The 27,744-nt window shown below is 42.1% G+C and overlaps 1 protein-coding gene across 1 annotated transcript in view; it reads right to left on the bottom strand.

Annotated features, from left to right (window-relative positions):
* SH3RF3 (SH3 domain containing ring finger 3) overlaps positions 1-27,744 on the bottom strand; it is a 251,117-nt gene that overhangs the window by 30,563 nt on the left and 192,810 nt on the right. The window contains exons 5-8 of the mRNA XM_030473715.1: positions 18,029-18,129; positions 13,844-14,014; positions 10,300-10,550; positions 6,152-6,456 (exon numbers count right to left, since the gene is read on the bottom strand). Of these exons, the coding sequence (XP_030329575.1) occupies positions 6,152-6,456; positions 10,300-10,550; positions 13,844-14,014; positions 18,029-18,129 (828 nt within the window). The remainder of the gene's footprint in view (positions 1-6,151; positions 6,457-10,299; positions 10,551-13,843; positions 14,015-18,028; positions 18,130-27,744) is intronic.

The following is a 27,744-nucleotide window of genomic DNA, read 5'->3' as shown; positions in this document are numbered from 1 at the left end:
ACACTTATTCTAAGAATTCAAACCAGGCTCTTCTGCTCGTGTGCAATTTGTTCATTGTTATGTTTCGCGCTGCTTTCATTTAGTCATTTAGTTGTTATCATTCCATTTCATACCTGTACAACTTAGCGAGCTTTCTTAGATAAACCAGTCACAAAGTGAAAAACATTAAATCATTTAATATCTGCTAGGAAGACTGAATCAGTCTTCCAAAAATTCAGGGTCAGTTATATTGACTTTGTATCTGAAAAATCCACTTTCATCAACTCTGTCCTTAGCTTCCTTTACTCATCCCAGGGTGACCACTATTTTTGTCATGTCATTTTATGTCTACAAAGTCCTTGCACGTGCTCAGCACTTCACTTTTCAGACTGATCACCCGTTTCCTGGTTAAAGAATTAAATTTGTTTAGTGGCTATGAAGTGGTGACAAACCCTTTTCACTCAGGGACAAGTTAATATGAGAAGAAGTTACAATGCAGAGACTAACACTTAGTAAGTGAAAACTGAAGGTGCACTACCGTGTAGGATCAGGTTCTTCAGGCAGTTCTAGTTTTAGCAACTGATAGCTTAAACAGACACCTGCAATGTAAACCAAGATCAAAAAGCATCTCAGAGTTTATATAGCCAAATTTTCAAAGGGCCTTTGACCTAGTCTCCAATCCTATAAAAAAGCCAGGGTGGGCAAAGAAATATGCAGGCATCTAGTCTGCACTGAGGGATGTTGCCTGAAGGGACTGGACACTGAGCTGCAAATTAGGGGAAGGCAGAGGAAGGCACTGGCAGAAAGGGGAAGCAGCAAGGAGGGAAGTCTCTCTGGTCATGTCTATACTGGCATATAAAGCAAGGTTTGGATTTAGACATCAAACCCTGGCCCACATTCATGAACTATTGCGGGTTTGGCTTATATCAACTAGCACTCTCCCAGGACAACGTATGGGCATGATTTGGGCCACACTACATACCAGGACTGTTCCCAGTGAGCAGTCTGGATGCAGGCACCCTATTTTGAGTGGAGAATAAGGCCTAAGAATAAAGTGTGGATGCAAGTCATGCAGGAACACTTGCAGGGCCAGAAAACAGGACTTGGCTTGTTCTATTTCGTAATGCAGTACTTACACCAGGATTATGCCAAATATACTGTATCATTTGTGGAATGCAGCTATTCTGAGCAGAAGGACCGATATTTGAGAAAGTGAGTGACACTGGTGAGAACAGACAGATGTTTACAGATTCAGTCTTCACATGCAAAACTGTTGGTGCATGTTCAAAGTTTTTTCCTGAAGATATGTCTCTTGTTATCTTAACACCAGTAAACAGCGGCCCAGTGTGTTTTCCCATTTATTGAGACCTGTTTATACAGATCCTCTATATATTCCAAGGACACAGTCACTAAATTTAAAGCTGCAAACAGATTTGTTGTCTCAGCACACTTGTAAGAAACATTTAATTTTACATTGCCAATTTTCAAATATTTCTACATAGTCTGGCTAGGTAAAACGGTAAGGAATTGGTGTAACTCAGTGATGAATTAATGGCTTGCTCACTAATGCAAGCTCTTATGTTCCTCTTTAGCAGATATTGGGCCAGACATTTTGGAAGAGTTTAATCAAAATCCTCATCAAAAGCCAAATGAGTGGATTTTAAAGAAAGTTTAATTACAGTGGTCAAACCACCCTGCATGATTTACTTGATTTGATTAAAGTAATGAGGAGCACATTTAATGAGAAATGCATTAATTCATTCAAACAAGTGGTTTTATCAGAAGTATTAAGCATCATCCCAGATTATGTACAGCAGAAGCTATTACAGGAAAAATTGACTGAGGTCAAAGCAGTAGTCATGCCATAATTACAAGCACTCAGCTGTAATCTACCAGTTGTACTTGTGCAGTGCTCAAGTACCATGACTGAAAAAGCAGGGTCTCCATTTAAAAGACCCCAAACCACACGGTTTTGCTTCGATTCCACAGCTGGGATCTCCATCCTTTTCTTTCAGATGTTCAGAAGATTTGAGATTGAATTCTCTTGATTTTCAGATGCAGGCATTATTAGCAAATGATGAAGCAAGAGCTCAAAAGACCCTTGATACCACCACACCCACCCTCCCCTTAAAGGAAATGAAGTATTCTCCATTTGCTCTGTTTTACCTCCCTCCTGTCCCTGTTATGTCTTTGGGACACTCCTAACCTGGAATAGAATGACTTTGGGGGAGAAATATTATTTTCCTTCTGGGGAAGGAAACCTCCTTCTTGGAAAAGAAGAAAAATGGGCCTTAAGCGAAAAATATTTGAGAAAATGAAGAAAGAGTCTCTTTTACACCTTGCTTTCTTCAACTGCCGTCTTTAGATTTCAGTCCCTATATCCCAACTTTCCTGTTCCAGGACCCCTCCCCATGGGTTTTACACAGCACCCTTCACCTCCATCCTTCCCACTGGCACCCCTCCTCCAGTGCCTCCTGTTCTTTCTCTCAGCAGCTGCTAATTCTTTTCTCTCTCCTGTGCTGTCCTGACAACTGTTACCTCTCTGACTTCTGCCATGCTCCCTTGCCTTTATTCAGTCCATGACTTGTTATTTCTGTAGTGTCTGTGCTACGTCTGTGAGAGCTGCCTTTCCTGCTACTTTGTATTGCATCCGTATAGCACTGAAACAGCTTTGATTTTCAAGTGTTCTACTTCTAAGCCTGCTCTGCTGCCTGAGCACTTTTCAAGCACTGTTGCACAGTGGACTACCTATTGCTCAGTCTTCCAGCAGCTACCACCAGCATCTGGCAAAGGAGAACAGCTTTGAAACTGCTCCCTAAGTGGACAGGAGGCTGGCCAAGGAGCTGAGAAGTGGAGCACAAGCCCAGTTGCAGATAGGATCCTCTGCGATTAGGTACATACTGACAAGTGAAGTCTGGAGTGGAGGCCATATTTTACCTCCTGATTAAGTCAGCAGGAGTATGACAGTAAGACACTAACATTAAGGTGCCTAAATTAATGTAGGTGCCAAGATCCACCTGCAGGACTGGAAGTCTGGATGAAGACCTTTAAGAAATAAACTGAGGAACTTCTTTAAAAAATAGGCCTAAGGATTTATTTGTTATATTAATAGAAGATGAGAAAGAAAACCATTCCTGCTGAGCCGAAAACCATCACCCTTAGGATTATTTCTGCCACTTGCCTTTAAACCACAAGGAAATGAGTAAAAATTAGAACCAGAGTCTCTTTATGTTAGAGAAATCTGACTGCTGCACACCACCAGCATACTGTAATATCTGGAACCCGCAATACTGGCATATAAATATATGCACAGAAGAAAGCATTGACAGTGACAACCTCACCAGTATACTCAGCAATTCCATCTTGGAACAAGCAACCTAAATAGCATATACTGACTCACTAGTGAAGCTACCCCTTGGTGTCACATTTGGCATCCGTGAGTACTATCTAGGTGGGAAATCATAAAACGTAAATTGGTAGAAGATCATATCTTAAAATACTTTTTCCCACTATCTCCCAGCCCAGCCTTCAAGCAGCCAATGAGACTTGCTAAGCTTAACTTTTGAAGAAAATTTCCCAAGGACCAATGTATCTGACTATAACAGAGTGATAAATGCAAAAATTGCAATTTAGCTCCATAGTCCTCAAAAGAAACATCTTCAGCATGAGATCCCCAGCATGTCCCTCCCTAAATGCAAACTACTTCTTCCTGCATACCATGTGCCCTCTGTACCGTAGTGAACTCACACTGACAATTAATGTGTGAGAGAAAAATGCGGTCAATAACAACAGAATGTTTCCCAAAACAGCCATTCTCCCTCTGATCATTCAGCCTTCTTCCTCAAGGGATTTCTACAAAAGAAACTGGAAAGATTAAGCTGGGATGAAAATTGGATGGGACACCAAAAATGGTTGATTCCAACGAGAATGCTAATTTCACGGCACATTACAATTTACCTCCACACGACTTGCTAATCTCAGTTTCTCAGGAGATAATTACCTGGGCATTTCTTCTATCCTGTATTCAGTAGAGCTGAAGACCTTATTACCACTCCTCTTAGTAATATCCCCTCTGTTCCTTTCATCTCAAAGTACCTGACTGATTATTATAATGAAACTGAACTCAGATAAATTGCTTCTGATCTTTGCTTATCTGGCTGTTTGCTAGTTACATCCCTGCTTCTGTTTTTTGCTCCTCAGACTTGTCTGGTTTTTCCTATCAAGTGTACAGATAACAGATATTGCCTCTCTCCACAGCTATTCTTTCTGAGAGTTATGACTGTTCTCTATTTACCAAAAAATCTGCCCAACCAGCCTCCAGTTTGGAAATATCAAGCGTGGTTCCAGATATCGCTCCAGTTCTGACTCACAGATTCCTTTTTGACTAGTTATATGGCTTTTAGTCTGGCATTATGCAAGCTTTCAACTGTTTCAAAGAAATATTTGGGTTTATGCAAAGAATTGGAATGCAACTTAACTGGCCAAGCATCAGTCACTACTAAAAGGAAAGGAAGCATCGTTAACTCAGATCTTTCTAAAATGAAAGTGAAATATGACATGGAGAAGATTCAGAAGTATGTGTTCAACACAGGGCTGTTATGCACCACCCCATCCAGTCAGAGATGAAAATTTTTACTGTCACTTCTCTCTGATACTTCCCAGGTACTGAATTAGTCTTTGGAAATCCTCATTTCAATGATGTAGTATATTATTTGCTTCTCCCTTTCATCCATGGAGCTCAAAAGCACCATAACTTTACTTCTCTGCATCCAAAAAAGCTGTAACAGCTTGGAAAAGGCTAACCAGTATCTTCTTAGCAAGGGACTTGATATAATTTTGCCTAGGAAATTTCAGTGTGCAGCCTCACATAAATTAAAATATAAGGACCTATAGAATAGCATGATATGTTTTAGGAAGTATTAAATATGCCAGCACGCAAAGCTCTCAGGTAACATGCAGATGCCATACACTTCCTTGGGCTTGCAGAAGTAGCAAGTATTGTTCTGTTCGCACAGCATGCAGTTCTTCATGCGCACTTGGAAGTCATTCTTTGTAAACAAGTACCTAAATTTTACATCCAGGGCAGAAGTTCTATACCCTTCTTCTTTCACCAAAAGCTACTCAGAGAAAATTCAAGACAGGATTAAGGAAAGGATTTTAAAACTTGTAATCCTCATCTTATGAAGCCAGGGGTTATCTGTAACCCTGACCGCACGTGAGACCTGCAACCTCAGCATTACCATGTACAAAGTAAATGTTTACTCCATATGTGCCTGTCACCATGGAAAAGCTTGGGGAATGTATGGAAAGGATTTTTCTGCAAGTTCAAAGGAAAAGCAGGCCCCCACATCTCTTCCTCCTGCTTAGATGCAAACCAGCATCTTGCTTCCAGCAGCAGGTTTGTATCAGTGAGCTCTGCTAGGCAATACGGAGATAACCCTCAGCATTGACAATGGGAACTACTAACACAATGTAAACACGTGATGAAAGCAAAGTATTTTCCAGGAACCTAAAAGGCTGGACACTTGAAGCAGGTCACCATGCTGGCTTTCCTTGGCCAGGTGCACAAGGGACAGGCACTCAGCTACTGGTCCCTTTGCTGTCTCCTAAGAGATTGAAACTACAGTGCATCACACCTATGTCTCAATGAGCTGTATTTGACTCTCTTCTCCCATTTGGCTGCAAGAAACTGCAATGAAAGTTTCTGCAAGAAACGGAGATGTTTCTGGTGCAGTAAAATAGCTCCTGCTGCTCATGAGCCAGTGTTTCACTCTGCCTGTGGCACCTGCCCCGGGGCTGGTACCACTATCAGCTTCTTCCACGTAGTGAGGCAGATGGGTTCTGACTTGGCCATGTGGTTTTGATGACCGAGAGCCCGCTATCACATCTTTCTGCACTACTGCAAATTGGAGATCTGGGTGCCGATTGTTGGAAGAAACACAAATTCAGCCCATTAGTGGCTCAACCTTGTTTCCCACCCATGAGTGGGTAACGTGACAGCAGTGTTGGGGATGGTGGGGAGGAAAGGATGAAGTGTGAAAATAATGTGAGATGAGGACGCCCAAGCTGGCAGGTGATGAAAACCAGCTTCCATCCTCCTGGATGGCTGCAGGGTCCCATTCGACAGCCCATGGTAGGAAAATGTGATGGTAGCGCAGGGCATGGCCCTTACCTTCTCATTCTTCCTCTCCTCGGCCTTGCTGGCGGGGCCAGGAGTGCCAGGGCAACCCAGGGGCCCGCTGCCCGCCTCACCGTTGAGGTGAGCTGCGCTGACGTTGGGGGGGGTGATGGCGGCGGCGGCAGAGGTGAGGGGGATGAGGGGCCGGGCCCCCGGGGTAGGTGGCTGGTGGCCGTGCTGCGGGGAGACGGCAGGGTGCGGCCGGATGGAGGCTGCTGGCAGGCGGGAGGGCGAGCTGGGCGTCCGCAGGGGCGAGACCGTGGCAGTGGGTCGCTCCGGGGCTGGCGCCGGGGGGTGAGCTGCAGAGGGAGGACAGGGCACGGTTAAGTCCCCCTTTGAATCATAGAATCAACTAGGTTGAAAAGACCTTTAAGATCAAGTCCAACCATTACCCCAGGACTGCCAAGTCCACCACTAAACCATGTCACTGAGGGCCATGTTTAGTGTAGACGGTGCCTGGGCCTGATGGAAAGCTTAGCTCTTAGCCTTAATCCAGGATATCTCATTCTTTAAGCATTTGTTTAGTTAAATCGTAGAAATCTGCCTCCTGGCTGTGAAAAGCACGCCTCCAGCCACCAAAATGGCTTGTCCTCCATGATGTGGCTGGGTAACGGCCTCACCATCCCTGCCCGTACCTGGGAATAAGTAAAAGCCTACTGTGTTTTTAAAAATACCTTGTCTTCTTCCAGTTGAGCTATTTTCTGAACCTCCAGGACCCCCATCTAACCTGATAGGTTTTGGAGCAATGCAAGATGGGACCTAAAGGGTTAGCCCTGATGATCCAAGCCTTCCCAGACAGCAATTACAAAGGAAGGTCTCTTGTTTCAGCCCTAACAAAAAGATCAACAGCACATCACTGTGCTGCAGAAGATAAATTAAGCAGAAATCCACTGGAGGATTTCTGAGCTCAGCCTTGTCTCTGCCAGCAAAGTCCCTATGGGACCACACAGTGCCTTTTACTCTTGCTGCTCCTGCTGAGCAAACCCTGCCTGCAAGCACTAGGAACGAGGAATTAGCGCTTGTCTGTTTAATGGTGACCACAACACACTGCGGAGGTCAGCTCTCCAGGGATTTGGGAGCTTGTTGCATGCCTCATGTTGCAAAAAGTGTGACAAAGCTCCATGTCCATTTCCACAATGACGATGCCTTTGAATTCCAGGTTGTTTGATTGCTCAGGTGTAACCTACACGCAGCCACGCTTCAAGTGTATACAGATCAGAAGCCGAGTCCACACTCAGACACTCTCTCACTTAAATTATTCAATAGTAGGGTTGGCTGGAAAATGCCCATTTCACAGATGATTTCAAGATTTTATAATCTGGTTTAGTTCTGTCTCAGTGCAAAATCTGAACCTTGGAACATTTTACTGTTCCTACTCACTCACACTACAATAGTCTCTATTCTGGTCAAGGCATTCACCTGGGATGTTGAAACATAGGATCCAGTCACTGCGCTGTTCTTTGTAGAGAACAGCTCTGGACAGCTGTCTATTCCCTTTGCAACCCGAGCCAGGACAGCCTCAATGGCTGAAGTCTGGCTAAACTACATCCATTCCTGACAAAAAACTTCGAGTCAAACAAATCATTTATTTGGCAACGAAGAATTTTTCTGGAAAATTTCTGACCCACTCTGATCTATGGTTTTCTTACAAATTCACCTGAAGGATACATTTTTATGCAGAACCAGCTGGAGTTCACTCAACGTATAACCAAACAATGATAGAACAACTCAAACCACTACTTTCCATTTCTATGGTTAACAGCAACACCCATTACCAGTGACTGAAGTGATAAGGAGTGCCATTAATCATACTCACTACACCAGATGAGTACTCCTGCCAGGAGGGAATTTCAACCCCCAGCCTTATGCCTTATTATCTGAAGTGATATGGAACATGATGAGCCAGCGATCATCATATTAGCCCCTCAAAAGCTTACATGATTCTTTCTCACAGTAATTCCTTGACTCTATAACATCTCTTTTTATTAATGTTGCTTATAGCAAATCAACCAAACTATCATTAACCAGTCTTGAATTTGATGTGATTTTACAGTGTAGCATAAGTAAGAGCCTAAAAGTTGTTGTTACATACATCTTCAAGATTATTCTCAGTATTAGTTACCATTTCCTCCTCCCTGGCTTACCAAGAACATATACTGGAAAGCGCAATTCCTTCCCAGAGAGCCAGACAGGACACCACTGGAAATCTTGAAGTGATTCCCTTCTTCTGATTTTCCTATTTGTAACCTGTGTGATGAGCAACCACTGCTGCCAGAAATCTAATTTTCCAGGATGGTTAAGCTTGCAGGGTCAAGGTTTTGAATTACTGGTTGTAGGGAGCAATGGTTACCCTAAGTTCAGAGGAAAAGCACAATCATGGAATTTCACTGCATGTACCTGGATGCAGAAGACTGATTTGATAATCTAGTATGACTTCTTTCATATAGGACTTGGTGTTTCCAGACACAAAGGGAACAGAAAACATGAAAAACAGTAAAATAAATGGCCTGAGAAAAATCAAATCTGAGCAGAGCTCTATCATTTTATTCTGTAACTTCATCTGCTTACTATTACAATGTATGCCTTTGCTCTGGGATCTCTGGGTCTGGACTCTGCTGCATCAAACATGCTATTAATTAGCAATGCTCACTGAAGGCTATTTTTGTTCTACACCACTCATATTTCTTTTTGGGTGTATTCCTATATTAGTGGCCTTGTGCAAAATTGATTTGTTACTCATGTATATTGCAAGCCAACAGAAACGTGATTTGAATACCGTGCCAGCTTGCCTCTCTTGGAAAGCTTTTCCAAAAGTAAGCATGCATTGTCCTGCCTTGCAGGACTAAAGAGACCTTTGAGGGGCTCTGGTCCACAGGATACTGGTGATGACATCCATTATGGATGATAATAATACTGGTAACAGTGAAAAACTTCCTTTATTTAGCCTGGCAAAAATTTATTTAATTAAAACGATCTCATGAAACTTCAGGAAGGGCTGGAGAACTTCCTGCTTAGGAGATTTTGGATCACTCTGCCTGCCAACTCCTTGTCACCTTAAGATGTCAGTGTGACTTGGAGGAGCAATCTCACATCAGGGAAGCTGCTGGAGGTGTAGCACAGCAGCACCGTGGAAGGAAGCTGCATGGGGTGAAATGATCTGTCACATCTGTCACCTCAGTTGACACCTCAGGTGTCTGTTGAGCAGGGGAGTCTGCACCATTCAAGACTCAGATTTACATGTATTTGATCATGTTTCCTTCCCTTTGGTCTGGACTGTGAAGGAACTGAGATTAGATGGTCGCAATGGTGCCTTCTGGCTTCAAAAGTTATGAATTCATGACCTACACCGCAGTGTATTTCTCATTTGTGCCTGCTCTGTTTTAAATCTAAGACCTCAGTTTTCAGCAGTCACAGTCCTTACTGATCTGCCTTTGTAAACACAATTGCTCACATCCCTATAAAATATCAGAAACAAAACGTTTTAAAATTTTACTATAAAGTTCCACTGCAGGATTTACTTTTACTTTATTCAACAACAAAGCTTTTTAACATCAGGGAAAGGGGAATAAATTGTACTCTAGAAAATAGTGCTGTACATCAGAAAGGGAACCTAAAAAGAACAGAGGCTCCCTGGTGTGAGAAACTCTTATTCTTATTTCAAAAAGGTGGAAGTACTTTTCAGATCTTTTGCTTTATCGCTAACACCGGGTCCCATTCTGCCTAATAAATGCCTTTCATCCCTGAAGCCCAGTGAAATGCTTCTTAATTTTAAGTCTTGAATTACTTGCCCTGCAATAAGGGCAGTATTTTTCCGTCAGCAAGCCAACCGGACTCAGAACTGTTAATCTCCTCAGTATGCAGGGTGCCTGCTTCCACTCAGATAAATTGTATAAATATTTGTAAACATTATAATCTATTTCAGCTGTAGCAACAGAACAATCTGATAAACACAACGTGGTTCCCAGAGATCAATAGAAACCCATAAATATTACAAGCAAATAAAACATACTCTATTCCACATTGACTGGACTGTGACTAAAACAAGAAAGAAAGCTTCAGGGATGGGCAGACTTGAAAGGCTTGCACTCAAGGGGTACGACATCAATCCTGCCAACACAGGGCAAGAGGCACTGTGCACATACCCATCTGCATGGCGTTGCGGGTCTGGCTGGCTGGCTGCTGAGCTGAATACCTCAAGCAGTTATTCAGCTGCGGGGAGGCCGCCTGTAGCTGGGGATGCGTCTGAGGAGCAGTGATAGGAACAACCGGTCTGACAGCCGTGGCAGCATTGGTGTGACCAGCCCCGACGGGGTGGATGGCTCCTGAGGCTCCTTTTGTTGCCGGACCTGCCCCAGCTCCGCTGTTCCTGGGCTGCCCAGCTCCCACTGGCACCCTGCATGGAGACAAGGCACAGCATAAGCGTGCTGCAGAGACACTGATGTCCAGCCACAATGCTGATAAGCACCCTCAGTTATGCAGGGGTTCAACATGATACCCTCTCACGTGTTAAAGCAAACTGAGATACAGATATATCTTTATGTTTATAGGACACAGTTGTAAGCATGCTGGAGGACATTTTCACCCCCTTATCCTATGGGAAGATGTGCAGGGTAAAAATGGAAAAGATAATTTTTCTCATCACATTTTTTCTTAAGCTACATTTCTGTCTGCATAGTTTCTAGTGAAACCACAAATCTAAATTCAGAAGGAATGGATATCTCCCAAATGTCGTTTCATGTGCCAGAGGCTATTTTACAGGCACTAATGGAGTGATAATTAAAACAGACGCAGACATCTTTTCTTAGGACCAAACCTTCATACAGCCCCACAGGGAGAAAAGAAGATGGATAACACCAAATCTGTGTGTGACTGTTGAAGAGGACTGAAAAGCAGCAGACTTGGAAGGGCTTGTCTTGACCGAACACTTATCCTATTGATGTAACCAGGTCCAGCTTAGACTTGCTAAGGAAATGCAAAAGGGAAGGGAATGCAGCTGACCTTACTGAAAACGAAATCCAAATGATAATCAACCCCTCTTTCACTGCTCATTTAAACTGTATGCACAGTTTGTATTTCATCTGGGTGACTGGGGAGACTTCCTATGCAATGAGTTCAGCCTAGAGCAGGTCTTGGTCCTCTTACCACTGAGCTAGAAACTCTCTGACCAGGGCAGGAGGACACTCGGGAAGACAGAAGGATACCAATGGGCAAACTCAGTTGTTGCTCAGCAGCTCTTTCTCTGAGTTTCTCACTCAGGTTCCTGAGTAATTTCCTTCACCAGCAGTAGATGCCATGAAACAGAGGGATCATTTTGTGCTGTTCTGCTCTCCTGGACTGCTCCATGTGCCAAGGTCCTCCTCCAGGAAAGAACAGCAGAGGCGATATGATACAGAACGAAGTGTGGTGGAGAAATTGGAAATGAGACAGCGTTAGCAAGAGAGGAGAGGATAACAGAAAGGGTAGAAGACCAACCTACGGGGGGTGGGATTGTGTGAATTTCCGGGGCCCCAAAATTGTTGTGTGGGAACACAGACAGGAGAAGAGCAGCAAGAAGGAATATGCTGAACAATCTGGTCTGATTTAGAGGATATGAAGCACAGAAGAAGTAACCCTAAGAAAACAGTGGAAAGGGGAAGAGCCAAAAGAGTGAAATTCTGATGGAAAGAGACCAAAACACAGGCTTGAAGGTATGGTTCAAAAGTGCAAAAGATAACCATCCCCTCTGCCCAATCCCTTCTCCCCCTCAGAATCACACAAGGAAAACCAACACTGTGGTGTCATTGACTTGACTATCTCATGGTACAAGGTTTGCCCGGATTACATTTTGCTAAATAGAATCTGTTTTGGTTTTTTTTTCCTTCAAAATTTTTTTGATCAGCCTCCAGGTAGGAAAAAGCTGGGAATCCCACCAGATGGAAATCTTGACTGTCTGTCATCTGCCGTGAAGAGCTGGCAGGGTAGCAGCAAGGTTCAGCTGGAGCTGACTTGGCCATCTGCACTAGATTGAGTTTGCCAGAAAAGCACACCTAATAGTCCACTGAGAGTTGTGTTCTGGCAAACATGCACACTGACAGGTACAGAAGCTATTTGTGGCTTCCATGGAGCTGGATAGATGCTGAATGTGGCAATTCTGCTCTGCTGCCCTGTGCCTGTCTGTCCATCTTACGGGTTTTGTCCTTTTTCCACCATGCTCTCCTCACACATGTACTTTGGCAGCTTAATAATCTAGTTCTGCATTATTAAATTCACAGGCAACTTCTTCTTGGGTTTTGTGGGGAGTGGCAGAACACCAGGTATGAATCTAATCCTCTGCTTTGATGTCAAAGGGGAACAAAGTAAGTTGAAAATACAGCAAATAGCAGATTTTGTTGCTACCAGATTTTCCTTGCTGTTCTCACTGAGGGTGACTTACATGGGAACTTAATTAGCTCACAGGATCATAAATATAATCATAAAGCTGCTTTCTGGTGTTGTGGAAAGCACTTTTGCCCTTTAGCACTTCTCTGTCTTGTTCTAGCTGTGACATGCTGCATTTAATAAAGTCTTGCTGATTCAGATCACCAACCCTTCAGCACAAACTTCTTTACTAATTGAGGGCTGAAGAGGCAAGAAGTGAAGGCAGCCAAGGGGCTTTATAAAGTCAGGTAAACATATTTAAGTGATGAATAGTGAAGAACCCATAAATTAATGTGTTTTATTTTCAAATGAGAGGCAACATTAGGACTGTCAGCAGGCTTAGTTATCGTCTTCTAACTGCTCTTAACTTTTGGTCTTGCTCATTTCACACATTACAAACTTGACATAAACTGAAAATGGAACAAACCTGGATCAATTTTTCAAGATCAACACTGTCTGAGCTGTGAGGCACCTTTCCCTGGAAAAGATGATGGAGATTGTGTGCATGTGGGAGGAGAGACCGAGAGCATATGCGGAGTAAGTTCGGTTTGCAAACCCACGGTTGCTCTAAAACAGATATGGGTATACGCATGGCAACATTCAGCTGCAAAGAGCATGTAGGGCAAAACAGTCTGTGACATACTGATGAACTTTCTCCTCAGCTAGAGCCCATTTGTCTAGAATGGGCTCTAGATCAGAAATAACCATTGATTTGGTGTTGTTCAATGCCCAACTCTGACAAATGGCATTCCTCCCCAAACATGCTATTCTTTTCTCATCTTCTGAAATTGAGACAGTGGTAGCTAAAATCAGACAACTCTTCTGATGAACTCTCCTACCACTTCTAATTTTAACAGTTCAAATATTAGTCTACATCTAAGCAATTCAAGATCTTTGATTTGAGAAAAACAAAACCTACATGATGAGCTACTGAAAAGCAAGACACAAGCATTCCTTATTTTGTTTATCCCTGTTACATGCCCATTAGCTTTATAACAATAAAAAAATCAAAAGGTTCTTTACAATAATAAAACCTGCACTCATCAGACTTTGTAAAGTCAGAGGCTGTAAATGCCATCATCCAACACAACTAGTGAAGTCTTCTGAGAACATGGAAAACTCCAATGCTAGAAGAAGGAAGTTTCATTACCCCAGGCTGCAATGCCACCAGAAAATTTCTTGAAGGGGAATGAAATTTAAAAGCAGAGCTACATTGTTTTCAGCAACCTCCAGATGCAGCATCCCTCTCAGCCCTCCTCAGGCTTATCGACCTCGGCCAGTGGTCCTCACCTTGAAACAGGTGTCACATAGTTGCCTGGGAAGACACCGGACATTCCGCTCCTCAGAGACGTCCCCTTGAACCAGCCGTCCTGGCACTTCTCAATGACCCGGTACATCTCACCTTTGCGGAGCTCCAGCTCGTCGTTCTTCTGAGGCTTGTAGGCATACAGGGCTAGGTAGCTGTGGGGAGAGGTCACACAAGAAGAAAGCACACAGCTGACAACAACTACTGCCTGTCCCACTTGGTTTGTCCTACCCCACAGAGCAAAAAGTCAGTAGAGACACTGCTCAGAAACAGTGGTTAAAAAGAAACATCATTACAGCATACCAACCAAGTAACAGCAGAGACAAGATCAACTGGATGCTAAGACAATAAGGGAATAACTAATCAGAGTAAAGGGAGGGAGTAATTTAAAAATTCATAGGACATCTCACTCAGGGCACAAGCAAAGCAGAACACTGCCACAAAGCAGTGCTAAAGGACTTAGCAGGAGTTTCAGAAGGCTAAGGCAATTACAGAGACAGCCAGGTTAACCAGGATTTGAGTAGGAAGGCTTTGCGGAGCCTAACATCTGGATGAAGTATATATTCGTATGCTTCAGGGTGAGAGCCACTTCTACTGTGGATTTCCAGAAGAAACTTTCCTTATGTGTAAGATACTTCAAAATCATTTAAAGCAGCTTTTCTTGCAGCTTTCTTGATGCTATTTATGCTGGCCAGTTTTAGAAACAACACACTAACCTGTTCTGATCTAGTGTGATAATTTCTGTGCTATGTGGGTAAGCCAAAAATCGACAGAGGCCAAATTCTGCAAAGGGATTCTTGCGGTAGAATTTGGTTTTGGATGCATTGCATGGAAGTATTCTGATAAATCTTTAATAGAGGACCCAATATGTGGAACTTTTTATTTATTTAATTACAGGTTTTATTTATTCCCTTTGTTTAGAATCTTTCTTTTTCTTTCTCTTTTGTTCTTCCGTTACTACTTCAGGGATGTGTCTAATGTTGTGAAATCACTACAACTTAAAGTCCCTAAAGATATTCTCTTTGTTTAGAGAGATCCTTGTCAAAAATTAAGAATGATTGCTTGCACTTTGGGGAATAATGGAAAGTCGGGATAGGATAACAAGAGTGCACACATAGAACCATGCTTTCTTTGCAAATATCTTTGTGTGTGTGTGTGTGTGTGTGCTGTCACCTTTCTACAAATGCAAAAAGGGATTTCTGGCAATTCTTGATTGTGCCTTCTTGTTTTTTCAATTTTATTTGTGCTTTACAGGCAGTGCAGAGAGATTAGGACAATGGGGAAACACTTACAGAAAGTGCATTTACACTACAAAGTGTGGCAGAACGCTCTTAGGCTTGGTGGGGTGGGTGAGAAGAGGCTTGCTGCCTACCTTATAGCAGCGAGCCAGAGAAATAATGAAAACTATAGCCATTGTGATTGTAGACTTGCAGCCAATAAAAATTATACATGGCTTTTTACTTCTGCTCTCCAGGAAATATAATTGAGGAATAAATCCTGTTAGTATTTCTGATTCTGCTCCTTTACGGTACCTGTAGATTTCCTTATTTTTATCTGGAAAGTAGTAAATAAACAGCGGTAATGAGCAGAATATGAAATATTTGGTAACAGCTCCTTGGGGCATGCTTAGGCTCTGTTTACCACATGCATGCGGTACAAAGACCTAATCAGAAACTGTATTTCATTAGCCAACAGATGGGAGAAACCATCCTGCACATCCTTTGTTCTGCCTATACAATCAGGTGGTCCAGACAGGTCTGTAGCTGTTCACCTGATGAAAATCATGAGGCTACATATGAACTGAAGAATATTAAAATGCATCAACCTGATGTGAAATAAGGTTGCATGCTTCAGCGTTAATCCTTCAGCACTGCACTCTGCTAGGACATAATGGAAAGTGCCAGACTACACTCACTCGAGGGAGCAGAAAGTGTGGCTTTGATTACCCCTTTTTAAGTTGCTGCTTACACAAGGCTATGGGTAAAGTGGTGGGTCAAGGACAGAGCATTTAGATAGACTCACTTAGCCCTTTTCCCAAGGCGCTACATGTAATAATGTAATTTACAAGTTGAGATGCTGGAAGAAGGTGCAAGGAAAATTACCTTAAGTGGATCACAGGCTGCTTTCCCTTGCAGCTATCTCCAGCTTTCCTACTAGTTTCTTTTTGTTTTTCCCTGCGAATTCCCCACCTCATCCTCCATTAAACCTGAATATCCAGTATCACAATGAACCTAAACATCTTCTGGAGAGAGTACCAAAATCCTTGCAGAGACTTAAAGAAGGGGTACAACAGCCCATGCCAAAACTGACCAAACTCTGTATGGCTAAACTGATGAAAACTTGTATGTGATGATGACATAGCGTGACCCTGGCACAATGGAGGTGATCAGTGCTTTCTTTGTGGACCGGCGATCCCACCACCTACGTAGGGCAGGGAAGAAGCCCATCCCTGGGGGTTTTCTCTATTAATCTGCAACAAGCAGGGGCTTTTCCAAACCCTGTGATAAGCCCATCTTGGGTCCTCTGCCTAGCCATGGCTGGCATTCCCACTCCACGCGGACAGGCATATGCCCCATGTACAGAGAGAGAGGGATGTGGGAGAGTTGGTGGGACGCCTGCTCTCATACATGATTGAAAATTTGAGTGCAGGCAGCTTCCCTACCCAGAAAGTGTTTCAGGGCTTTTCCTCTAGCATGGAATCAGGTCTAGTGGTCCCGTTTGCTGAGACTAATTTTTCCTTAAACCAAAGCCCTTGGACTTGGACATGTTTCACCATTCTCTAGATTTTAGGTGTGAAACTTCACCAGTAAACTCTCTACAACCGAGAAGAAAGTGTTAAAACAATCTGAAATCTTGCAAAATGTAATAGCAAGTTATTCTGGGCTACACAAAATAGTGAGGCTAAGGGTTAGGGAGCACGACCTAGAAGAAGCCCAAATGTTTATTAAAAGTTCCCTAAGTAAAGGCCTAACCAAGAAGATGGCTCATGTTCTTGCCCGCACAGAGCTGCATGTGACTCTACTTACAATGCAGAAACCCCAGGGCCCTGTCTAGGGGTGTACCTCCCCAGTTCTGCTACAGCTTTCAGATAACACTTCCTCTTTGACGGGAACTTGGCTCACAAATGCAAAATGACAGACTGGATTACAAGGCTGCTTCACAAGGGAGAAGCATGGAGGGAGAATGGGGGGCTTGCTGAGGCACAGAGGCAGGGGCATTGCCAAAGAGCTGGAAAATGTTCTGATTCAGCAACTAAATAGTGGAAATACTGCCAGTTACTTCTTCCTAATCTGAGAAACAGTTGAAATAAATTTGTACCCCACTATGTGCCACACAGGCTGCACAGGGTAACCACAAGATGATGGTAAGACTTCTCTAGTGCAGTCTGTGATGTGTAGTACCCCTCAGGTATGAAGATCTCACCTTAGTAGCCAAGAACAAACTTGTTTTGGTTCTGTTCCAACTCCTCTATCCTCCTTAAAGCAGATTTGCTATGTTATTTCAGGATTTTGTGGATTCAGACCTTGTCTTAGCCATATCATAAAACCGTAAAATACTGGTGTGCATACGTGTGTCTATGTAGTTCTACCGCTTTCACAAGGTATATGTGATGAGAAGAAAGAGTTCAGTAGTTTAACTAGACAGGTACCAGATAAACCAACCAGGCTAGAAGAGATTTGGTATAATGACATTCTTTTTGTTCTGTATCTAGTCAACCTTCTATTATTCCACACACTATTCAATAAGCCTATGTGCCAGTGATATGAAGTTCATTTGTTGCCTTTGTTTATGGCACTGAAAAAAAAAGCAATTTGGTCATTTTTTCTGGTCAATGATGAATGGATCAGGTGTTTGATTGCATGGGACTACACCTCTCTGAGAGCTTTAAACGAAGGAAGATTTTTTTCTAGCTGAGAGGAATTCCATTTACTCCACAGTGATTCATACAGCTGTAATAAATATACCAGAAGTCTAAAAGGGCTCAGAGAGAAAGGACAAAGTTTTGCTTTTCTTTACTCATTTTTCGATTTCAGTAGAGGCTGGGTCATGTATGAAATTGTGATCTCTCTCTTCTCAGAATGCTCCAAAGCTGACATTCAGGCTTTCAGATTTCAAACACATGCACGCACATGCACACGACTGGAAACAAAGAGTACGCAGCTGCTTACATATTGAGGGGGAGCTGGACCTTCGGCGGTGTTCCCTGATCTCCAATTATTGCACTTGTCCTGGGAGCAGCCACTGTGGCTGTTCCAATCAAAGAGGAATCCTGAAAATACACAAAGAAGAAAATACAAAGATTAAGATGAAGCCCATCATTTCCCAAAATACTATCAGCGGAAGGCATAGAGGAAAAGCACAGAGGAAAAAAAAAATCACATTTTTATCAATTCCCAGACTTTTTTAGTACATTATAAAAGACATCTTTTAGTCTTACACATTCCAAAAATACATTTCTGGCACAAGGGATATTAGGTTATCAACAGCATTTTCATTTACCTGTCAGGGAAATGTAGTTCTACCTTGTGTGCAGATCTTAAAAGTTTCAGAACACAAAACTACTTGACTACTTTGTAACATCAGCTCAACATGTGTATCTCTGCAATAGTACCTTCTCTGACAAAAGTAACCTTTTTCCCTCAAAAGCTTGTTTTTAAATTTGTAGTCTTTTGTTAATGGCTATGGATCTATGGAGAAGAAGATACTACTCAATTTCCAAAATGCGGTCTCATTTATGTATACTGGTTTTATCATCAGGAATGTTCTTCACCTTAAGAAAAAGGTGACAACACAAGCCAAAACAGGAGTACCTCTAGACAGAGAAAGTAGGAGTCCACTCCACTTTTACCGCAGCAAATAAATCCCTACTCTCATATAAAGAACTGGGCAGATCTTTTTCAGCCATTAATGTTGAAAGGCAATTCTAAACATAATCATTCATTTTTCAAAGCTTAATGCTCCACGAAAGTATGTAGGACAAACTCTTTTGAGTTGTCTCACCAAAGTCCTCATTCATCTATGTCAGAAATGAATACTGACTGGAAACTTCTCCTGAAGTAATGCCAAGGCCTGTAACAACAGATCTTGCTGCGAAGACAGGTCAAAACTGGGCTGATGGGACAAGTAATCGTTTACTTGAGCAAAAGGCTTTTTTAGTAAGTCTAACCAAATGCTGCTTGCACATCCATATGCAGAATGGCTTTACAAAGTAGGATCTGAAGTTTATGCACAAATTGCAGGTTCAGTGACTGTTACATACATCAAAGACTCTGAGCAGTTCGCAGACCTTTAGTGCAGCTTTCCGTTTCCAAATGCTATCTAACAAACAGTAAATATTGATTTACTTTGGGAACTGAAACACAAGGACATTTTTTGCACTTTACAAATGGCACTGAATTAAATCAAGACACTGAAAAAAACCAAGACACATTGCTACTTAATTAATGGTTTTCAAGGTCACCTGATTCCAAAAAAGCCCACGTAATTAGTACAGTGTTATGTCTCCTCAGTCTATTGCTAAGCTATATCGCTTTGCTGTATATTAACACAATACCATTAGGAAATCATGCAGCAAAATATGAAGACACTGCTCTGTGATTCCATGGCTTTTGGCAACAAGCAGCAAACTGTCTCCTCTTTCACCGACATGTATGCTCAATCACAAAGTTGTACTGACAAGTACATCTCCTTTTTCTCATTATTTCCCCTCACTTTCTGGCTGCTTGCTCAAACAAGGAAGGTTCCAGGCAGCTCTTAGTCCTATGTGTAAAAGTAAGCGTTCTTTCCAGTTCTGTTACTAAGGCTTTGTTAATCCTGCCTGTCACATCAGTGAGATAATATCAACCTACAGAAAAAACCAACCCACTAAAAAATGTAGGCATAGCTGCAGAATGACTCCTCATTTGTTATTTTGAACTGGTTAATGGGGTTAGGAATTGTGGAAGATGCTGGGCAGAAAGACCTGGCAGCTGCCTCATCCACGAAGTAAGTCTGGTTCAAACTTCTTCATGTTGTGCCACCAGTGCATGCCTGCTCTGAGCTAGAGAAATTGCCTCCAGGAAAACAGATCGGTCCCCACCCTTTCTTGGTAGGACAAACCACTTTGGTTTTACCTCACAAATAAACAGAGCTGAGTGAACAGCCTCAAGGTGCAAATGGAAAGGCCTGTTTGTGCCGACAGTGGCTTCTGTGTCTTCTGTATTACTGCGAGCATAAGCCCAAGTACTTTCTATGTGCTATTACGCTTGTACTAACATACAGTCCTAGGGATTAAGAAATCATGCAATTGTCATTCAGTGTTGCTAGATGACAATGTTGGGTTTTCTCCCCTTGAATAATCCCAAAGAAATCTCCATAGTCCTGTATGTCCTCTATCCACCTGACAGTTTCTTGCCTATGGCCTGTTACTGTAATACTGCTGCATCTGGTGCCAGCCTGAACCCTACAAACCATTAATTTTTGCCACTTTGCACATCACATGCATCCAAACTCTAAATCAGTGCCTGCTTCCTGATTGTGCTCCAGTTTTTCTTTAGCTGCTCTCCCCTGGAGGCTTTGACACGATGGCGCACTTGCCAGTCTGCCTATGACCCCACTTTTCATCATCAGGTTTTACTCCACAGGACCTGCTGGCCTTCCTCTGCATTGAATTCAGCTCCTCTGTTCACATCTTGGCGTTTACTTTCACACAAGTGTTCTGCTCTTCAGCTTCATCCGCCTCTGTGCTCCTTGATGAATTCTCTTGGTGGCTGCCTGATTGCTACAATGCATGTGAATGTTCACCAGCTTTGCATTTAAACTACAGTCCCTGACAGGGTGAAGGCTTTCTACGCCTCCCCTTTTAAGGTCCTGTTCTCTTCTCTCTCTTATGTATCAACAATTGGCTCATACTATAAGATACAATATTGCTAGATTATTTTGCAAGATAATATCTGCAATAAAATTTTGAAGATAGATACTTTTTTTTTGGAAAGAATAATCCCCTATTTCTTCATATTTTTGATTACTTTTGTTGGAAGTTTACCTTTCCACTTTTCATTCCCACAATTTCATGTGGGTTTCCCCAGTAACACTAATAATCCTCCTGGACAACACAGCAGGTCTTTCTCCATCACAGCTGGTAGCAGGGCTTAGTTTGTTTTTCTTCTTCATTTAGCCCTGGAGCCAGGTTTTACATTTGCTGTTGTGATCTAAGGAACAAGGTTCTAAACGTGTCCCCCTCTCCTCTTCATCTGCTCAGGGGAACAGGAATCCGAGACGATGCTCTGATTTATTCTTCTCTGCTTTGATACCACAGATATCTGTGTAGGTCTGTGTGCTACATCCTTCCTTTCTGATGGCACGTCCCTGTGTTATCCACCTTCCTGTGGCACCAGGCACGCAAACACAGCCATTTGCAGGCATTACACAGGGAGGGCTCGAACACTGCAGCATTTGTGTCTTCATCCTTCTTCCACCTCTGCTATTCACCATTGCTAAGCCGTATCTGGGAGGGGATGTCTCTGGCAGCCAGGTTTTTAAGAAGCACGTGGGCACCTATTGATAGAAACAGGCACCTTCCAGAGTTTTCTCAGGGAGCCATTAAGAAGTACTTCACTGTCTGCTTCCCACGGATTTTATTGCAATCTAAGTAATAAGAGTCACTTCTGAAAATGCCATTTGGTGACCCTCTCTATCTTTATGAGCCTCTAATGCCTTTAAACATTTGGCCATTGAGTTTCCAGACATGACCTGCTGGGTAATCACACTGTAGTACACCTCCTGATTAGGAAGACGTTTACTCTAATGGTGGCCTGCAGTTTTCTGAACTAGACACTGCCAACTCTCATCCCATTTAGTTAGGCCACTAAACAGCCAAATCTGACTTCTTCACGCTCCCACTCCAATCTGGCATTCTCTGAGTACCACTTACTACTGCTGATGTTTTCAGCTCAACAGCAACAATTCTTCTCTTCCAAGGGACAATACAGCCCCAGCTGCCAGCCAGCAGGGAAAAGCAGCTGCATGAAGGCATGCTGAAGACCACCTCCAGATACTTCTGCATTAATTCTTGCTTCTTTGTGCCTGTTAGTAGCACAGCAATCTCACCTGTACTGCAGAAGGCTAAATCTTGAGTAAAACTTGTAGACTGTACACATGGACACAATGATGCTGCGTGACAGATATCTCACTCCCAGCTCCTGCTGTGCCATCTCTTTTTATCACCAGCTACTCTGGTGTAGTATGTGATTATGTGCCCATGGGCTGCATATTGATATAAAAGGACTTTTTGCCTTTTGTATGTAAACACAACAGCCTCCTTATGACCACTGAAACACAACTTCCCCCGTCCCCTAACACTTATGCTAATGTCTTCTAGAAACTCATGCATTCAGACCTCCCTAAAAATTGTGTTTCTTCCTCCCCGTCTCCATGTTGGCTGTTACAAGGAGACTTTATGTGACAGCCAAGAATGAAGAAAGGCTCTGCATAAACGCATCTTGGGGCTTGGCTAAACATAGTCCTAGCAGCAGCATGGTCCTCTGGTGCAAATTAGCAGCGGCGCACAAGGTCTCTGCTCTCGGTCCCCATGCAGCATTTCCAACACCATTTCTAGATGCTTAAGTAAGTCACAGCACCAAGCACCATTCAGGACAGCTGAAGCTAGCAGACAAAAATGAACTTTGCAGAGGTCTGTCGAGCCTGAGAGTCAGAATTTCCTGGTAAGAACAAACAGTCCAACTTCTTCAGAGGTCATCACAAGGTGTCTAATATGGATCTCATTCCTCCTCCAACTGATAAGTATTATTTGTAAGAGAACTACAGGAACATCAAAACAAATTGCACTTTAATGTATATGTAATGATATATCTATATTATAGTTTATAGGACATACTCCTGGGTAAATAATACACTGCTGAGATGTTGCTGCCTCTTGTGTCAGCTCTGACTTATACTTAAAAGCAACCAACCTGGCAAAACATTACTGACAAGCCCACAGAGACTAGGAAATTAAAGGTAATAACCACTCATCTGTGCTAAAACTTCATCTCAAATTCATTCCCTTTCTCTCTTCCCATCCACACCTCTATGAAAGCATAAGAATCAGTAGTCTGGACTTCGAGCATAAACTATCTTTTAATCTCCCCTGTAGATTTACTTTATATTTTCACCAGTACTGTAAGGCCACATTTAGGGTTTAATTTGAAAAGACATGGTGCCTATAACGATTAGTGAAGTGCCTTGCAAAAGCATGGGATTCAGTCTTGGAAGGAAATAGTAGTCAGGAAGACAGTGATAAAACTAGGAACAGAGTACAATGATATTGCAGGTTGCAGCAGCCTTCACAGAAAAATAATTGCTGCTGCTATCAGACGAATGTATTTATCATCTAGAAAATCACCAACCAGAAATCTCTATTTTGACTTCAAAGCAAATCCAGCACTGTCTCACCACAGGGCGCTTACCACATTCATTAATTCACAGGAAAATTTCTTTTAATGTCTTGAATGCATATTTACATCTTACTTTAAATTTCTCTTTAATATTACTTTAAAATAAGAGAAAAACACTCAAACATTCAACTTACATAGGTTGACATACCATCCTCTGGAGATATCACAAAAAATAGGCTAACGGTCTGTAAGATTCCTGTGACTTGTTTCCCTAATTCGCTGACTCCATAAAACAATGAGTGCGGCAATCACTCCGAGGCTTAATGTTCCTAGAAATAATGTATTAGCACTTAATGCATGGTAGTGCCACCAAGTATTGATGTAAAGTGTTACACTTAAGAACAAGTAGCCTCATCAAATGCTAATTACCAAAGTGGGAGCTGAAACGGCCTTGCCAGTTCTAGAGTAAGACTTTTTCTTCCATAATGGTATGTGCGTAAAAAACAAACAACAAATGTGCACGATAACAGCTGCAGCTGCATAAATAGCTGCATAAATACCCAGTTCCTTCCTGAAAAAAATGGAGCTAAATTTATTTGATTTAGCATTTACTGGCAGGTTCTTACAACCTGTAAGTATCTGTGGCTGTGCGTGAAGGTGAAGCAGAATATTATGCTAGCCTGTTCTAGTAGCTTGTTGGCCCTGATTGTTTTTTGGCTCATAGTAGGCCAAAAACTCTAGATCCTGTCTTCTGTTAAAAGCTTATGCAGCTATGCAGAGAGCTGGAGAAGCCATGTAAATCTATTTCCTGAGCTTCCGTTTACAGTATCCTGCAATCTAAGGATGGCTGCAAGATGGAATTAAAAAAAAAACGCACCAAATATTTTTTGTCATCTTCCAAATGTTCATCTGATATTACCATCCATAAAAGCACTGATTATTCTGGTTTGCAGCTTCTTAGTTCCCCCAAATGAGGACTAATTAAGCATCATGCGGATGAACATAATGAGAATTATATTTTATTCAGCCTTGTTTCTCTCTCAGACTAACCCTTTCAGCACTGAGCACCAGTGTCTAGCTCTTCACCGTGAGGTTTTAAATGGTTTTATAGTAAATAGTTTCTTGCAATTCTGGGACCAAAGAACATGAAAAATCAAATGCAGAGAGACAGGAAAGCTTAAAGTGAAAGCTTGGCCTCCAAAAGATGTTAATTTAATCCCACATTCCTAATTATTCTTTTGATAACTGCACAGTGAATCCATCGGAATCCTGTGCAATGCTTCCTGTAGGAAGTCCACTTCTAGGGAGACAGTAGTGGTAAACAAAAAAACATCAAACAGACAAAAAAGAGAAAATACACACTGTAGTAGTTTCTGTTCAAATGTCATGCTTGTACACATAGTGTGTGCCGGATGGACAGGATTTTGTGGTAGGGTGTAAATACCAAGAGATTGCCTTGCTTGCTCTTCAGGCTTCCAAATCGGTAGTTGACTGGCAGGTAGCATAATGCCTCAGGATTAGCCCTGTGGAAAAATTATTTCAGTGGCAAAATGTTTTTGGGTTACTACCCTGAGGAGCATCTGGAAAAATATATTTTGTTTTTGTTTTGCAGACAATGGGATTTCATGCACAGTTGAATAGCCTTTCTATAGCACAACATTCTCTTTTCCCAGATCCTGTAAAAAAATAGGTTTTGTGGTTCTTGAAAAACCTTTCAAAATGATTTCGTGATGAGGGAAATTATAGGATAAAGAGAAGACACTGTCTCTAAACCGGTAGCTTCTGAAAGGCGATTTTGCTTTGACCTGGATTCTTGGTAACTTATGTAATCGGTCAATAGATTGAGTCAGCGCATGTGCCTATTTGCAACATTTTTGACAAACAATGTAATATATCCCAATATACAGAGTATATTTAAAGACCTATTGGTAGCAAAAGTAGAATAAAAATACAGCTTACATGCCTGCCCTAAACTCTCTGCTTAAAAAAATTTAACTCCTTCCTACCTACAAACCCCCCAACAAGAGTTTTATTTATAAAATTATTAAAATAGAGATACAACAAATAGGCCATGTTTGGAACCAGTTCTAAATAATTTTGAATAGAATTGGGAATGTATAAAGACCAGGAAGCAGTTTAGGTTAGACTTTAGCAAAGTCTGTTATGCTACTTTCATGACATACTTTGATGTAAATGACAGAAACACAGGTTGGACTAATATTACTTCTCTTTTGCCATTTTGAGTGGTTCAGCCTCCTGAAATAGTTGCCCTTGGTTTCAGCTGTCTCACTTTCACTAATGGATGTCCAGTCAGTTGTCATTCACAGCCAGAAGTAAAGCAAGTTGGATAGAACTTGGACTCCAAGCCAAAACTGAAAAATACCTGAACTTCATTTCTCAGAGCCTGTTGTGCACTTGAAAATTCAAGGTTCATTTTTAGTGTCTGAATTTTATGTATAATCTGTATGCTTCTCATGGTCAGCACATTTAGGTTATCAGTCAAGGCTCAACCAGAGTTCTGCTATTACGTTTTCTCAGCTAAAATTCAGGACTTCTAAATAACTGATAAGGAGTCACACTTCCATATGATTTATATAGCAAGACACTTCAAGGAACATTTTTCATTTTAAATACTGTCACTCTTTGGGACTGGGACTGTGCAAGACATTGTTCTCAGCTTTTCCTGAACATGTGGCCTCTGGTTAGGAGCCTGTACTAACACTTGCAGATACAAATGGACTTCTTGTGCATGGTGATGAGTCGTTCGAAACACACATAGAAGTTCCTTTCTTCCTCACTCAGCTGTTATCCTTGTGTGCACAAAGCCATGCTTCATTATTCATGAGATGCATTTTCTGCCAAAAACCAGGGGATTTGGAGCAGTACTGGCCTATGACCCTTCCAAATAGCAGGGTAGAATAATTCATAAGGGGTGGAATTGGAAGCAAGACAAGCCATCTGAGGCCTAGGCACAATTACTGTCCAGGGAGACCTTCCCTGCTCCCCAGGGAGTCTCAGTTACGAACCACTCCTCTGCACCCGTAATCTAATTCAGCTTCTTCTCCATCACAGGACTACTTCTCACATCACAGCACTACTTACATCTTCAATAAAAATCTATTTTGCCAGCATGATAAGATATTCTGCATGATGGACAGTCACTATTACCTTTTAGATGGAGATCTTTCTTACATTTAATGAGTGATACTCGGCATGCAACAAAAAGCATACAAGAAGTAAATTTGGCTTGAAGCATAATTAAGATCCCAGCATTGCCTCTTTGAAAAGAAATGCTTTGTATCCTTGTTATTGTGGTCTTCCAGTCACTATTTTATCCAGCTGACGTGGCTTGAAGTTGATTCTTCTACCTTTGGGCGTCCCTAGGTTTGCAGTCAATGAATATGGTTTTCTGATCATGACTCATTTCAAAATGCATCTTGGCTTTTGGGAAACAGCTGAGTTGGTTCCACTTAAAGAAAATGAACATGTTATGGAAGGCTTGTAGTGTTCAATTATTACATTAGTGATATGAAGAAGTGCTTCAAAACATGTGATTTAATACTCTGGTCTGCATGTCAATGCTCAATATGCGTAAATTTGTGCCCTCCTGGAAAAGCAGGGGGCTTATAATAGTCTAAAAACTACATAAAAACAAAAAACATGTCAGTTCGGCATGGAAGTCTGGTTTCAATTCACAAAAATTGACAAAAGCCACAGGAATATAGTACTATGCATGAAATCACTTCTAAGGGGTGGAATATATTCCACATTTACTGAAACATGTAAAATTTGCACCTAAACGTTAAGTTCCTACAGTAAGAAGCCCTTGATGTCTCCGTTTCTTCTCATGTCAGCAGGGACAAAGCAGGTGCCCTTGACATAGGCGCCTCAGATCTACAAGGAAAATGCATGCTTGTTTTGCTGGGCACCAGCCGGTTGCCTGAGGTAGGGGACTAGATGCCATTCAAGAACTCCTGTAATTGAATTCTGCTTGTTCAAAAGACAGGCTATAGGAAAACTGTGTCAAATGTTTTAAAACTGTAGAACCCCCCCGCAAGCTAAATACCAATCCTGATACGTACCAGAGAAGCTCGTCCCTACTAAACTGAACAAAATCCCTTTATTTCTTTTTATGAAGAGATCTGCTAAATAAACACTGATAAAGTGCCTGGAATTTTCAAGGATGTGATGTAAAGACACAATAAACTAAACCTAGACTCTAATGTTGAAAGGAAAGGCATAAATTTGCTAGGCAGTCACCACTGAAACTGTAAATTTGTTGTTTCCTCTCTAAGAAATATGCTTTGGCTGAATTTGCTGTTGCAAACTAGCAGGGGCCTGAGATGGTTATAGAGAGAACTACTCAAGTGCTGCAATGATGACTTGCAGGGCAGAGAGGTTCTTCTTTAAGCGAGGAAAGAAAAGGCAAGACATCTTCCTGCAGCAGAGCTCACTGGTAAGTTTGGTAGCTACATGCACAGCCTTCCTGCCAACCTGCCCATGCTTCCAGC

This window comes from Strigops habroptila, chromosome 2 (assembly GCF_004027225.2).
Source record: "Strigops habroptila isolate Jane chromosome 2, bStrHab1.2.pri, whole genome shotgun sequence".
Taxonomy (NCBI): domain Eukaryota; kingdom Metazoa; phylum Chordata; class Aves; order Psittaciformes; family Psittacidae; genus Strigops; species Strigops habroptila.
Note: the sequence above shows the minus strand (reverse complement) of the source record. Positions and strands in the feature narration are given on the sequence as shown.